This window comes from Triticum aestivum, chromosome 5D (genome assembly GCF_018294505.1).
Source record: "Triticum aestivum cultivar Chinese Spring chromosome 5D, IWGSC CS RefSeq v2.1, whole genome shotgun sequence".
In the NCBI taxonomy this organism is placed as follows: Eukaryota; Viridiplantae; Streptophyta; class Magnoliopsida; order Poales; family Poaceae; genus Triticum; species Triticum aestivum.
The window spans coordinates 561,125,003-561,139,802 of record NC_057808.1 but is presented as its reverse complement, the minus strand read 5'-3'; the positions used below and the strand labels follow the sequence as shown (position 1 = coordinate 561,139,802).

At 48.8% G+C, this 14,800-nt stretch overlaps 1 protein-coding gene across 1 annotated transcript; it reads right to left on the bottom strand.

The window, feature by feature from the left end:
* Positions 1-1,462: 1,462 nt before the first annotated feature.
* Positions 1,463-6,673, bottom strand: LOC123123909 (ABC transporter G family member 3). Its single transcript, XM_044544565.1, has 11 exons — positions 5,781-6,673; positions 5,589-5,668; positions 4,452-4,738; positions 4,046-4,217; positions 3,489-3,602; positions 3,248-3,376; positions 2,864-3,055; positions 2,667-2,753; positions 2,208-2,480; positions 2,021-2,128; positions 1,463-1,918 (listed from the first exon to the last, which is right to left on the bottom strand). The coding sequence occupies exons 1-11, from the start codon at positions 6,247-6,249 to the stop codon at positions 1,655-1,657; spliced, it is 2,175 nt and encodes a 724-aa protein (XP_044400500.1). The 5' UTR covers positions 6,250-6,673; the 3' UTR covers positions 1,463-1,654.
* Between the last annotated feature and the right edge of the window lie 8,127 nt (positions 6,674-14,800).

Sequence of the window (14,800 nt, the reverse complement as noted above, 5' to 3'; positions counted from 1 at the left end):
GCTCTTGTTTCTCTTTGCCTGGCCGGCGAGGAGTTTGATCACATTCTTGACACCACTCAGCCACATACCATGCCGTCTCTTGTCGATGCGTCCATTCATCTGCCCTGGATTTACCGGAGTTACCAGAGCATCAAAGAACAACTCAATATTCTTGTCACCATGTATAATGTGACAACCTTGCGCTTGTCATATTTTCTAGTCACGGTGTATCTTCTTCTTGATTGATACCCCTTCTATTCATTCGATTTGCATTTTCCTACATCTAGGGCCACTTTTTAAATTTAAAGATAAGAAAACGAGTGCCTGTATGGTTTTTTGTTTTCAGTTGCTGTTCTTTGGGAGTCATGAGTATCTTCCTGTATTCAAGTTTGAGAACCTGACAAGCTTTTCTCTGGACGGGTGCCGTATCAACGACGACTTCCTCGGGCTGCGCAAATACCTGCACAACTCGCCTAACCTGCAGAAGCTCACTTTGCGCCATTTCAAGGTGCTGCTGCTACTTCTTTCATCAACAATTAATTACCATAACTCGAAACATTCCGTAATACATTGGTATTCCATTCCGAAATATACTCGTAACATTGCACTGCTCAACAGGTCTCGGATTTCCAATCTACAAAGGAGGTGATGAAATGCTGCCAATCATATTCTAAGGGTCTTGCGCGTTTCAAGTGCAACAACCTTAGGCTTACTGAGATCATACACCGAGATGGTGATGCTTCTGTCGATCCGTTGGTCAAGTTTTTGGGGCATGCGGACGAATCTGCCAAACAACAAGATCAAACTCATTTCGCTCAAGAAGAAGAAGAAAAAGACTGAACTCGCTATAGTCGATTAGCGGAAGCGTATGGCAATACACTATGCTGTCTATCATTTGCTGATTTCAGGAAACCAGGTTGCACATGTGCCATCATTTTTACTTTTCTAATAAATTCATCATGAATCCTTGCGCTTGATTGTGTCGGATGGTTGAGATCGTTTGGATTTCAGCAACTCGTAACTTTATACTAGTGTAGACTAGGTTATTGGTTAAAGTGGAAGTATCTTGTATTGCATCATCCATATGATTTATTTATTTTTCGTCTGCGTTAACATTTTCTCATCTTTTGCTGGTCGTGTATGTCACTGATTTTCTGTCAGTGAGATTGTTCTCTACCTTTCTTTCCTTGACTCAAACATCCACCGTCTCCAGCAGTCCAGCTAAATTCAGAAATTTGAAGCCGCAATGGATTTAATGTCAAGCTTCATCTCTGGCCTGAATGTCCAGCTACATTCAGCTTCATCTACAATGCCATAAACCTACTGAAGTTGGGAAATACCTCGAAAATAACACCTTCCAAGAGGAGATTGCTACTCGACCGTCAAATATCGACGGATCCAACCAGGGAGAGAAAACTTGTGGACAACAAACAAAGGTGAAGGAAGCAATAATTAGTGCAAAAAAATGGACAAGAAAAGCACATAACCAACTCATGATCCATTCCTTCAGTTCCCATACATACAGTATATATATGTTATGTTACACACACCTGTTTCTCCAATTCCCTCTCTCTCTGTTTCTCTTCTACTTTCCGTGCGTCAGATATGACTACCTAGGAAGGAATCACACATGTATACACCCAAAAAAAACGTCTTCCAATAGCTCAGGGCAAACTTACTTTGGAGCTGCACTAGTGTGGATGCTGGGCCAGCAAGAGCGCCTGCCAAGCCTCACATGTCTTCTCACATCTAGACGAAGCAAAACATACAATACGACCCGGTAGCCGATCGCCATCAGGAGCAAAACAAGGAGGTTCATCCACTTGGCGCCTGCCGATGATGAAATGCCATACGAGCCTCGGACAGCCTGCACGCCGGGTATCGTCCTTGTGGCCCCGACTGCAAATGATGTATCAACATACTCGTTCTCGACCAAGCCCTGCAGCAGCACTGGTCGTTAGCACGCCTGACCCGGTTGAAGCAAGATAGGGTTTATGTAGGTTACATGAGATGGTCATGTACTCATGTACGTATAACTTACCTGGACGGCGTATGTGTGGAATGAAATGTAGGACAGCGGATAGTCCCACACGGCCGCTGGTATTGCGTCTCGGATCCGAAAATACCCAGCCACCAGCATCATGATAACCTGAAGTAACCATGGTTATTTAATGTTGGTTCATAAAATATGTGCGCCCACTTGAAAGAAGCCCAAGATGGAAGCTCACATATAAGCAAATCAGGGTTAAGGTGCACTTGTAAGTCTCGAGCCAGATGTACGCAACAATCATCATAAGTGCTTCATTCGCCAACAAGCACATGAAGATGGTGATTATAAAGTACATAAGGAAGCTGAACTCGTTCCTGAGGCCTATGAGGAAGTAGAAAACCAACGACGAGGAAATGGACACCAGAAATAGGAAGGGGATACTGGCTAGGAAGTGGCCTAGTAGGAAAACCAATGTCCCAGAATGCCGATTTGAATCCTCATGGGAATATATCTGCACAGGTGGGAACAGTACGTTATTATGTTATACACAGTACCTGATGTGTTGATATGATTTTGGTGTTTATTGTTTTTGCACCTACAGATTCTGTAGTGAATAAGAAGATATCATTCAGGAATAAATCACATATTCTACAAATAATGTGATGGGTCCACTTTAAAGACTAAAAGAAAAGCCAACCTTGATTTCGTCAATATGAGCAGGTACTCCACAAACACTCAGAAGGATGAGAAATGAAACAAAAACAAACATTGCAGAAATCCTAACCTGTCAAAACAAAGTGAACTTTGAGGATCATCAAATCATAAGTACATTTAATTTACTCGATAAATAAAAGTATCCAGTAAATTGAAATATAATATTGTAGTGACACTAACCACTACAGATGACAGTGAATGACCGATGTCGATAAATATGGTGCCGATTGAGAGAGCAAGAAGCATATACAAGACAAGCCTGCTCCAGAAGTACTTCCAGTCTCTTGACATAATTAGCAATGATCTCCAAGTGAGAATTCCAATTCTCGCTGCATCCCTGGCTCTGCCTTTACTTTTCAAGTAAGGACCTTCCTGCATCACACCATGTAGACAATAGTTTATTCACTATCATGGATATTGCAGTGTCCTATTTCTCAATCTAACATGGTTGATTGTAGAATTCCTACTCTATGATCAGTGACAAGAATATTTGTATCAATTATGTTTTTGTTAAAGGTGGCCTGGATGACTTGTTAGTTGTTCCAGGGTGTAGAGCGGTAGTACCTTCTCAATCAATTTTGCAATCATCGATTCAACAGAGGCAGCTTCAGCCGATGATTTGTACGTTGCTTCTAGTGTCCGGATCGCCACAGCAGTGTCCATGCTCACAGATGAGAAATCCCCTTGATCATCCTGTTAATAACTATAGAAGTTTTTTTATCTCTCACAAAAAAAGTACATTTTCCAAAAAGTTCGGACTGAAGATAAAAATAAAAATTGATGTCAGAATAAAACCAAAAGATACCTGCAGATTCTTGCACATGGCTATGATTCTGTCAAAGTCGGTATTGATTGCCCTCAAGAAGTGGTCAGATGGACTTTGCATGATTGGACATGGAAACCCAGCATTTGAGAAGTGCTACAACAGAACAAGGCCAAGTAAGAGGAGTACAGAAAGCCATAGGGTGAGATATGGAAAACAGGGCCATCTACAACGGGAATAACGCTGCAGCAGGATCATACAAGAAAAGAGAAACTATTAACATGAATATAAAGTTTTTTAGAAGAAATATACGTGTGGATACTACTTTGCGCAGACTTATTTATTCCTAACAATGCAACTTGGGCATAGACAACGGGTGATTCAGTGGATGAAGCAAATAGCATCCCACTTGATTAACAACTGATGCGATCTTAGAGTAGCTAAAGACGACCCCTGTATCTCGTCTAACAAAATGAAGTTAACTCTGTCCGCATAACTGGATACCATCGTTTCACTCGTGGTAGATTTAAATTGGTAATGCATGTAAAATGTTCTTGAGCAGAGTTAAGAATTAATACTATAGAGGAACACTCATTCACCTGCAGGCAAGCCAATGTTTCCCCAAAGAAGAGGGTATTCCCATTTGAAAGCAAGCAAATCCGATCAAAAAGTCCAAAAACCTCCGTGCTGCTTTGATACATTGTGAAGATGACTGTGCACCCAGTGCTGGCAAGTTTCTTCAGTGTTACCATCAAGAGTAGTGCAGAAACACTGTATCAAAAGAAACAAAAAGAGAAGTTAGTTACGTGGTGCAATTTACTCTGTACCTGTACTACAATTTGCAAAGATACAAGCCATAAAGCAAGACCCATCCTACATGAACCACAGCAGCTTAAACCGACGTTTCTCTCTGATTGCAGGACAACCACACGCATACTCAACAGGTACTGTTTTTTTAGTAAGAATCCGAAGAGTTAAATAATAGTTATGGAGAAAAGGAATAACCTGTCAAGGTGATACAAAGGCTCATCGATGAACAAAACATGTGGCCTCATCACAAGCTCTCTTGCAATGCTGACCCGCCTCCTCTCGCCAGTCGGAAGCCTCTTCGTGAAGCAGTGTCCACCAATGAGTTTGTCAGCATAGTCACCTAACGACATGGCCGCGATAGCATCTTCCACAAATGACTTCTTTGATGAGAAGACGCCGGGGAGCTGCAAGAGCGCCGAATAGTACAGCATCTCCCGTACTGTGAGAGATTCGATTAGCACATCGTCCCGGTCAACATACCCCTACAAGCACTCCAAGGAACAGGACATAAACAATCCATGGTATGCAGTGCTAGCATCATCAGCAGCAAAATCAACATCTTATTTTTAGCAATGTAAACGTATGAACTGATGGAACAGTGGACAAATGAAGCGGCATAGATGGAAGTGGTTGGTCATAGATAATTCAGTTAAATTTGGTGGGGAACGATCAAATCGATCCCTGATAGGTGACACGAACTTGAAACGTCATCCTTTGAGCATACAGAGTACTTGTAAATGTGGTGTGTTATGCCACTAATGTCCATCAATCAATGAGATCTTAGTGCCAATATGATGGGCACTATTAGTTCACAGTAGTCTGAAGATTTTTGATTTAAGAGAACACACACACGCTTTTCATCAGACATGTGCATTTTTTTTTCAGGTGTGCATGGGCAAATTAAGTAGGTTCAGACTTGAAGCACCAGAATTGGGAGGCAGCAGAGTAGTAACTAGACTAGTAGTGGTCTGTGTGAGGAAGAAAGAGCTTACATATGATCCATATGGTGATAGGTAATTCGGTTGTTTGGTGTGACACGATCAAATCGATCACTTGCACCCGACGACACTAAACTTGAAACATGATGCTTTGAGCATGTGGAGTAGTGGTGAATGTGATAAGTGGCATCTCTAAATGGCCATCAAGCAGTGAGATTTGGCCGGTATGATAAGTGGCATTAGTTCACAGTAGTCTGAAGGTGTTTGATTTAACATAGGACACACACTCTCCTTTTCAGTAGGAGTGTCCGTTTTCTTTTTTCAGATGGGCAAATAGTTCCAGAGTCCAGACTTGAAACATCAAATTGTACATCAAATGGAAGAAAGAGCTTACATATGATCCATATGGCAAGGGTGACTTGACGCCATTGACGAAGACCTCGCCGTACATCCGCTCGGCGCCGCGCAGCCTCCCTGAGAGCAGAGCGGTTAGTGAGCTCAAATTCAGTCAGTCAGTCAATGGCAGCAGGGTGGAGCTCAAGTTGAGTCAATGGCAGCGACGGCGAGGCAAAGAATCTGTAATAACCTGATATGGCTCGGAGGAGGGTGGATTTGCCGGAGCGGGCGGGGCCCATGACGACGGTGAGGGTGCCGGGCAGCGCGTAGCCGCTGGAGCCCCTGACGACGCGTCCGGGGCGGCGGCCGTCCCGGACGGAGACGCTGAGCTCCTTCCAGACGAGCGCGGCGCCGGCCACCTTGCGCTCCCGGAATCCGGAGCCGGAGGCGGAGGGCCCGGGGAGAGAGGGGGACGGGGACGGGTAGGCGCTGCTGGCGGCGGAGGCGGAGGCGAGGTGGATGGAGGAGGAGGAGGAGTCGTGGGCGGCCCCGGCGGCGTCGACGGTGATGTCGTCCCCCCAGTCCGGCGAGTCCTCGAAGGAGACGGGCCGGCCCGGCCTCGGGAAGTAGTAGCGCCGCCCCGCGCCGCCGGCCGGGGCGGAGGGGCTGCCCGCCGAGGAGGAGCTCGAGCGGTACTGGTCCGACGACGTCGCCTCCATCGCCAATAAGATAGAGAGGGGGAGAGAGAGTGGAGATGAGTGGGAGTGGGAAATCTCTCTGCTCTGCTTGGCTTTGATTTGCTTCGCTCAAGTTGCTCTGGTCTGGAATCTAGGACGCCATTGCCGCTTTGGCTTTCGGCTTTGGGGCTCCCTTTTCGCTTTGTTTAAAGAGAGGATTTTCCTCTTTCCTCGGTGGTGCTCTGCTCGCTCTCTTTAATGGAGTGCTGCTCCTCTCTGCGGAAGAGAAAGGCGTCGAGCTAGCTGAGCTGAGCCGAGCTGAGCTGCAGGAGAGCAGAGCAAGAGCAGGAGTGGAGTGGGAGGGGAGAGAGTGAGGGTGAGCATGTGAGTGTGTGATGGCCCAGCTGGCAGAAATGGAGACGGACGGAGCCTCGGGAGGCGGGTAGCGGAGGAGTGGGGAGTGGAGTGGCGTAGAGCGGTTTGTAGAGTGGAGCAGTGTCGTCACGAGGACCGAGGAAGACGACGACGGAGGACAGACGGACAGGCGACGCGACTCTGGCCGTCTGGCGACAGCAACAGTAGAGAGAGGAGACTGGTGACCACTCCGCTTCGCTCACTCCCTCCCAAACAAGAAACAACACCAATACCACTACCACTACCCAACAAAACAATGAAGAAAATTACTCCACTCCACTCCTGATTAATTATTAGAAAACTGGTTTGTTGCAACTGACCGCAAACGGACGTCCGGTTTGGCGGTTTTTGTCCCTTTGGGGCGGCAATGGGTTCGCCCATGTCCGCGTTTGTCTGATGGGTTGTGGGTGCGCCCAACGCGCGGTCGCACCCAAAACATGTCCGGTATGGACGTGAATAAAAAAATATATAAAAACTAGAATGAAATGACTAAAAAAAGTACATGAACGCATTTAAAAAAACATAAAACATATATAGGGGTAACGGCCACAAAACGGCTTAGTTTCTCAATACACTTAAACGGCCCAGTTTAATAATTAACATAAAAACAAAATTAAAAAACGCCTCCCGCGCGCTCCTGCCGCGCCCGTCGATGCCGTGGCTGTCGCCGTCTTCACTGGCCGCCGGTGTCGTCGTCGCTGAGGTGGGCCGGCGGTGCGTGGTAGACGGGGGCGGGCTGGCCGGCGGGAGGTGCCTGCACCACCTCCTCCCGTGGCGACACCTCCCGCTCCGGTGACCGCGGCGGCGTGGGGCACCAGTTCACGCCCACGGCGTCGGCCATCTCCGGGCCGTGCACGACCAGCCCCACCCCTGGCCCACCAGGGCCGGGTGGAACGCGGCCACCGGCGGCTCCTCCACCACCTCCTCCTTCGGCACCATCTCCAGCTCGGGGATGGCGACCTCGCCGGCGGCGGAGCGGGCCAGCATCTCCTCAAGGCCCTCCCACTGGCGCTCATCGTGCGTGCGCATGGAGTCCTCCATGACGCGCGCAACGAGACGGGCCTCCTCCTCCTCCGTCATGCGAGGAGGTGGTGGTGGCGATGGAGATGGCGAAGGCGACGGCGTGGGTGTGACGCCGCGCACCCGCCTACGCCCGCGCTTCTGGGGAGAAGGCGCTGCGCGCTCCCGACGTGGCCGCCGCGGCCCCGTCGACATCCCGACGAAGAACGACGCGCGCCTGGTGTCGTGCTCGTCACGAAACCAGGTGTCCCAGAGCCCGGAGTCGGGGGCGTACCTAGCTTCGTAGAAGAGGTCGTCGGGGAGGAGGCGGCGGCGGCGCTCAATCTCCTCGTCGCGCGCACGGCCGCTCGTCGGGACTGGCGGGATCGGGACCCGGTCGGCGGAGAGATGCCAGTTATTGGGGAGGTGGACGTCGCTCCAGGGGAGCGGCGTCCTCGTCTCCCAATAACGGCGGCACACCGACGCGCGGATGTAATGCCGGTCGCGCTTGCTGGCGGACGTGGGCGCGATGGAGAACGCGGGCGGCGTGGGGCCCGGCGTGGTGGCGATGACGACGCGGGCTCCTCCTTCTTCACCGAGCCGCGGCAGCGTCCCGACGAGGAGCCAGCCTCGCGGTCGTGCTTGCCTTTGCGGCCGTAGTTCCATAGCCCCATGGCTGCGGGCGGCCGGCCGGCGAGTTCTTGGCTAGGGTTTGGGATTGGGGCTGTCGGGTTTCGAGGAGGCCGCGGGGTGGCGTGGGGCAGTGTGGAGGACGAGCGGTCCACGGTTCCCACTTAAAGAAGGACGGCGACCTTTCGATGTGCGGATGACAGGTGGGGCCGCCCGCTCGTGCGCATTGATGTGGGCGGGTGGGAGGTAGGTGGCCGCCTGCCACGCGGCCCCGACGCGGACGAGGCGCGCGTCCGTTTTACCCCAAAACGACGCGGACGAGGCAAGTTTGCGCTCGAAATGGGTCGGCCCGGACAGAAAACGGACAAGATGGGTCCGGGCCGTCGCGCGCTGGGCCGCCTCGTTTGTCCCTTTTACCCCAAACGGACGGGACCGGACAGGATGGGGTCGTGCGGTGGAGTTGGCCTGAGTAGGAGGAAGAGTTTCCATCTCTTCTTTTGCATAGGACTTTTTCTTTTCCCCTTTGCTTTTGATCTTGTATGTCTATGTGTGAGGGAAAAGAATTCAGTTCAAACGTGGGCGGCAAAAGGGAGAAAGGGTCACACAAAAGAAAAGAAGCTTCTAAGTTAACTTCTCCCCTTCTTTCCTTCCTTCACACTCAAAGTGTACAAGAGCGAGAGATTCCAACGGCTGCCAAGTCTACTTTTTTTTTTCTTTTGAAAACCGAGGTAAGAGATTTGCCTCGTTTGTTGATTAAGGAGAAGTACTACTGACGGTTATTACATAGGAGCAGTACAGAGCTTAATTCATAGGACATCTGACGGTTATTACATAAACCAATTACTCTCGAGGTATGGTGTTGCTCGAGTGTCTGGCGCACGCCGTCACCCAGATTAAGCCTAGCCGCGTCACCCTCACCCAGATTGGGACGCCATGGTCAGTCGGTGATCAATGTTGGGTCTCGCCATGTTGAGCCACCAACGCTGACGGGAGCGCTTTGACGCCCATCAATCCACCAAGCTAAGCCAGTCTTCGACAAATCTCCAAACACGCAACTTGAGTCTACATTTGTAGAACAGGTGTGATGTCGTCTCGTTGGCGCTCTTGCAAACCGCACCTCCACCGACGACGTCAACGGCCACGCAGAGGCGGCGGACAACAACCACTAACGACCAGGAGGCGGATAAAGTAGGGCGTAGGAGACGGCCGCCCACTCTGGATAAGTATAGACAAATGAAAATCCAAATGTTTATAAAGAAAAATGTCGTGTCTACTTCAATTTTGTTTGGCTCTTATGAAAAATAGTGTTCGTGGATGCGCCCAAACGCCGCCTGCGGATGGATAGTGTGTCCGATGTACGGAACGACGTCGCAGATGCCTCGTAGTAATTCTGTTTGGAACCAGTAGAATTTGAGTGCCTTGTTCACTACGTAGTGTGTTCCTCATTAGCAGTGTACTCGCTCGTTTTTGAGGTTTTCATACAAGCCAGCCACAAGTACTACTCCTCATGGGAAAATATCTAGTGATACCATCCTTCACATGTTCCTATGATATCAAGTTAAAATTTTCAAATTTAAACATCTTAAAAATTACGAAAAAAACCATGGATGTTTACAACATATATGTCTACAGCCCCTAAAAAATTCAGATCAAAATTCGAAATACGCATGGAGAAACAAAAATGACAAATTCAGACGTGAATAGTGTCATCTTTGCTTTTGTCTTCTTTTGACACTATTCATGAAAGATTTGCCATTTTTGTTTCTCTGTGTATATCGTGAACATCCATGATTTTTTTAGAATCTTTTGGAACGTCTAAATTTGGATTTTTTAAGTTGGTACCATAGGAGTATTTATGGGTTGGTATCACCTGACACAAGGAGTACCATAGTACTATTTTTGGTCAGATAATACAAGTACGTAACGTATTGCAATACCAATACGCATGAAGATGTCCACTAGAGCATATACAATCGGACCCTCATATCCGCCCCGGACGTCCTAGAGGGCTGCCCGGTTGCTGCCCGTACGCAAACTTGTCATTGCCCTTGGCAAATTTGGCTCAAACGCCTGGACTGACTCGTACTCCACATACCTAGCCTATATCTGGGGCGGTAATGGGACGCCTGGACGCGCCCGTCCTATAGGACTTGCTGGAATTTTTGTCTATTTTGGGCCAGACCAACAATTAATTTCAGAAATTCCTAATAAATCCTAGAGGCACACTTAGCTCATTCGTGCAAGGCAAAAGGTGGAACTAAAGTTTGGTCCCACATTGTTAGTTCGGTAGGAGTTGGACCTCCTTATAAGGGAGGTTGTTTCCCCACATGTATGAGCATGAGAACAAGAGGGACATTCACGCGCGCTCCTCCTCCGCCGCCTGTTGCGGGAATGAGCCGAGCCGATGTCTAAATTTTTGCCACGCATGATGGGTATACGAAAGGTCACTCGACAGCTGGAAAGTTTTTGCTATAGGTTCGCTGCACCCTTCGGCTGTTGCCTGTTCGTTTCGTCTCCCTCCTTTGCTTAGCTCCCGTCGCAGCCTATTTGCCTCCCTCTCGCCACCGAGTCCCAATCTCTGACCTGCTGCTATGATCTTCCCCATCCCAGCTTGCGACGTGCACCGCAGGTCAGGACAGTAGGCCTCTGAAACCCCACCTCTTTGAGTCCTGTACGGGAGAAGGGTGATATGGTTTTCGGGTAGCGCTCTGCGCAACTACTGACCAGTTCATCACGGACACTTCGGACACCGATGACCACATCCCCAGTGACGACTTCTTCCCCGACATCAACAACCTCTTCGACGACATGGCCGGCGAGGATGTCGACCCCAAGACCAATGCTTCTGCCGTTGTTCCCTACGTGTTCATGTTCTTCTTGTTCAAAATCCTGCTGCAGTTTCTTCTTCTACTATCTATTCTAGATATCTTCCCTTATAGTTCATATGCGCAAATGTTATTTTCCTTCTCTCTGTTAGATTACATGACATGTTTAATCCCTACTACATTAGTCATGATTTATCTAGTATTTATAATAAAATCATATGGTAAATTACTCATATTTCCAACAATCCAAAAACCTTATTATAGGCAATTTACCCCAAGTGGTTTTGCTGCATCCATGAGGCCTCCTATGTTTGAGGGTGTGCACTATAAGAGGTGGCGCGTGAGAGCAGTCTTATGGTTTCAAACCATGACTTTCTATGACGCCACTCTTGGCAAACCTGAAGGAGATCTTGATCCTCAACAGGAACAAGCTTTTCAGAAAATGGATACCCTTTTAAGGCTGTTCTCTTGAGTGTTCTTGGTGAGAACATAGTTGATGCTTATCCGTCAATTGATAATGGAAAAGATATGTGGGATGCACTCGAGGCCAAGTTTGGGGTCTCGGATGCCGGCACTGAGCTGTACATCATGGAACAATTCTATGATTAAAGGATGACTGATGAGCGCTCTGTGGTTGAGCAAGCTCACGAGATATAGTCATTTTATAGAGAACTTGAGCACTTCAAATGTATGTTACCGGACAAGTTTGTTGCCGGAGGCATCATCACTAAGCTTCCTCTTTCGTGGAGGAACTTTGTGTTGGGGAACGTAGCATGCAATTTTAAAAAAATTCCTACGATCACGCAAGATCTATCTTGGAGATGCATAGCAACGAGAGGGGGAGAGTGTGTCCACGTACCCTCGTAGACCGAAAGGGGAAGCATTAGTTTAACGCGGTTGATGTAGTCAAACGTCTTCACGATCCAACCAATCAAGTACCAAACATACGGCACCTCCGAGTTCAGCACGCGTTCAGCTCGGTGACGTCCCTCGAACTCTTGATCCAGCAGAGGGTCAAAGGAGAGTTTCTTCAGCACGACGGCGGGGTGACGGTGATGGTGATGTAATCCGCGCAGGGCTTCACCTAAGCACTACGACGCTATGACCGGAGGAGTAAACTGTGGAGGGGGGCACCGCACACAGCTAAGAGAATAACTGTTGTGTCTTGGGGTGCCCCCTTGCCCCGGCCTAGAGGGGCGCGCCATGGGGGGAGTCCTATTACGACTCCCAATCCTAGTAGGATTCCCCTTTCCTTGTCGGAGTGGGAAAGGGGGAAAGGGAGAGGGAGTAGGAAAGGGAAAGGGGGGCACCACCCCCCCCCCTAGTCCAATTGGGACTCCCATGGGGGGCGGCCACCCCTTGTGGGCTGTCCCCTCTCTCTCCCGTGGCCCATGAGGCCCATGACTTGCCCCAGGGGGTTCCGGTAACCCCTCGGTACTCCGGAAAAATACCCGAACCACTCGAAACCATTTCGGTGTCCGAATACCATCTTCCAATATATCAACTTTACCTCTTGACCATTTCGAGACTCCTCGTCATGTCCGTGATCTCATCCAGGACTCGGAACAAACTTCGGTTACCAAAACACATAACTCATAATACAAATCGACATCGAATGTTAGGCGTGCGGACCCTACGGGTTCGAGAACTATGTAGACATGACCGAGACACCTCTCTGGTCAATAACCAATAGCGGAACCTGGATGCTCATATTGGCTCCCGCATATTCTACGAAGATCTTTATCGGTCAAACCGTTATGACAACATGCGTTATTCCCTTTGTCATCGGTATGTTACTTCCCGAGATTCGATCGTCGGTATCCACATACCTAGTTCAATCTCGTTACCGGCAAGTCTCCTTACTCATTCCGTAATGCATCATCCCGCAACTAACTCATTAGTCACATTGCTTGCAAGGCTTATACCGATGTGCATTACCGAGAGGGCCCAAAGATACCTTTCCGATACTCGGCATGGCAAATTCTAATCTCGATCTATGCCAACCCAACAAAACACCTTCGGAGACACCTCTAGAGCATCTTTATAATCACCCTTTTATGTTGTGACGTTTGATAGCACACAAGGTATTCCTCTGGTATTCGGGAGTTGCATAACCTCATAGTCAAAGGAATATGTATAAGTCATGAAGAAAGCAATAGCAATAAAACTTAACGATCATTATGCTAAGCTAATGGATGGGTCTTGTCCATCACATCATTCTCCTAATGATGTGATCCCGTTCATCAAATGACAACACATGTCTATGGTCAGGAAACTTAACCATCTTTGATTAACGAGCTAGTCTAGTAGAGGCATACTAGGGACAGTTTGTTTTGTCTATGTATTCGCACATGTATCAAGTTTCCGGTTAATACAATTCTAGCATGAATAATAAACATTTATCATGATATAAGGAAATATAAATAACAACTTTATTATTGCCTCTAGGGCATATTTCCTTCAGTCTCCCACTTGCACTAGAGTCAATAATCTAGATTACATTGTAATGATTCTGACACCCATGGAGTCTTGGTGCTGGTCATGTTTTGCTCGTGGAAGAGGCTTAGTCAACGGGTCTGCCACATTCAGATCCATATGTATTTTGCAAATCTCTATTTCTCTCTCCTGGCCATTCTCGGTCTGGGGGCTCGATATATTAGGCCCTTTCCCCCGCGCTGTCGGGGGCTTTGAGTACTTGTACGTTGCAATCGACAAGTTCACAAAGTGGCCGGAGGTGGAAGCAGTGAGAAAGGTGACTGCTCAGTCAGCTGTCAAGTTTTTCAAGGGACTGGTCTGCCATTTTGGTGTGCCAAACAGAGTCATCACCGACAACGGCACGCAGTTCACAAGCCACACCTTCATGCAATACATTCAAGACCTCGGCAGCAAGGTCTGTTTTGCTTCCGTGGCACACCCACGGAGCAACGGCCAAGCGGAGAGGGCAAATGCTGAAGTGTTGTGAGGCCTAAGAACAAAGACTTTTGACAAGCTGCGCAAGAGCGGAAGGCGCTGGATTGATGAATTGCCAGCGGTTCTTTGGTCGATCAGGACGACGCCAAATCGAGCCACCGGTCAGACACCCTTTGCCCTAGTATATGGGGCGGAGGCAGTTCTCCCCACGGAACTCATATACGGGTCACCTCGAGTGCTCGCTTATGATGAGCTTGAGCAAGAGCAGTTGCGGCAAGATGACGCAATGCTCCTTGAGGAAGATCGTCTTTGGGCGGCTGTGAGAGCAGCACGCTACCAGCAAGCCTTGCGCCGCTACCATAGCCGCAAGGTTCATGCCCGAAGCTTTGAGGAAGGCGACCTTGTTCTTCGGCGTGTTCAGTCTGCCAAGAATTCCAACAAGTTGACGCCAAAGTGGGAAGGCCCTTATCGGGTAATACGAGTCACCAGGCCCGGCGCAGTCCGCCTGGAGACCGAAGATGCTGTCCCAGTGAGCAACTCCTGGAACATCGAGCATCTCCACAAGTTTTACCCATAAGGCGCGGCTTGACGGTCCACCCGGCAAGCCACCTTTTGTACAAGCTTTGCCGACAAGGCATGTAACCCTTTGTACAAAGCCAGGCGCAGACCCTGAGCATAAATAAATGAAGCGCTGGCGCCCTAAGTTATAGCATGCATGCTAGGTCGAGTCTCTTCCTTGGTTAGGGTTGATAGTGCTTAGCGGTGACTAACCCCTAGCCTAGAGGTCAAGTGCGCGTCTATCTGCTTCTTTTCTG

What these genes read in the sequence shown, in the direction of transcription:
- LOC123123909 (XM_044544565.1), bottom strand. Translation starts at nt 6,249, where the DNA reads ATGGAGGCGACGTCGTCGGACCAGTACCGCTCGAGCTCCTCCTCGGCG. An exon ending in ATTCACTGTCATCTGTAGTG is followed by an intron (nt 2,754 to 2,863) that starts GTTAGTGTCACT and finishes TTGTTTTGACAG; the next exon opens with GTTAGGATTTCTGCAATGTT. An exon ending in TCCACACATACGCCGTCCAG is followed by an intron (nt 1,919 to 2,020) that starts GTAAGTTATACG and finishes GTGCTGCTGCAG; the next exon opens with GGCTTGGTCGAGAACGAGTA.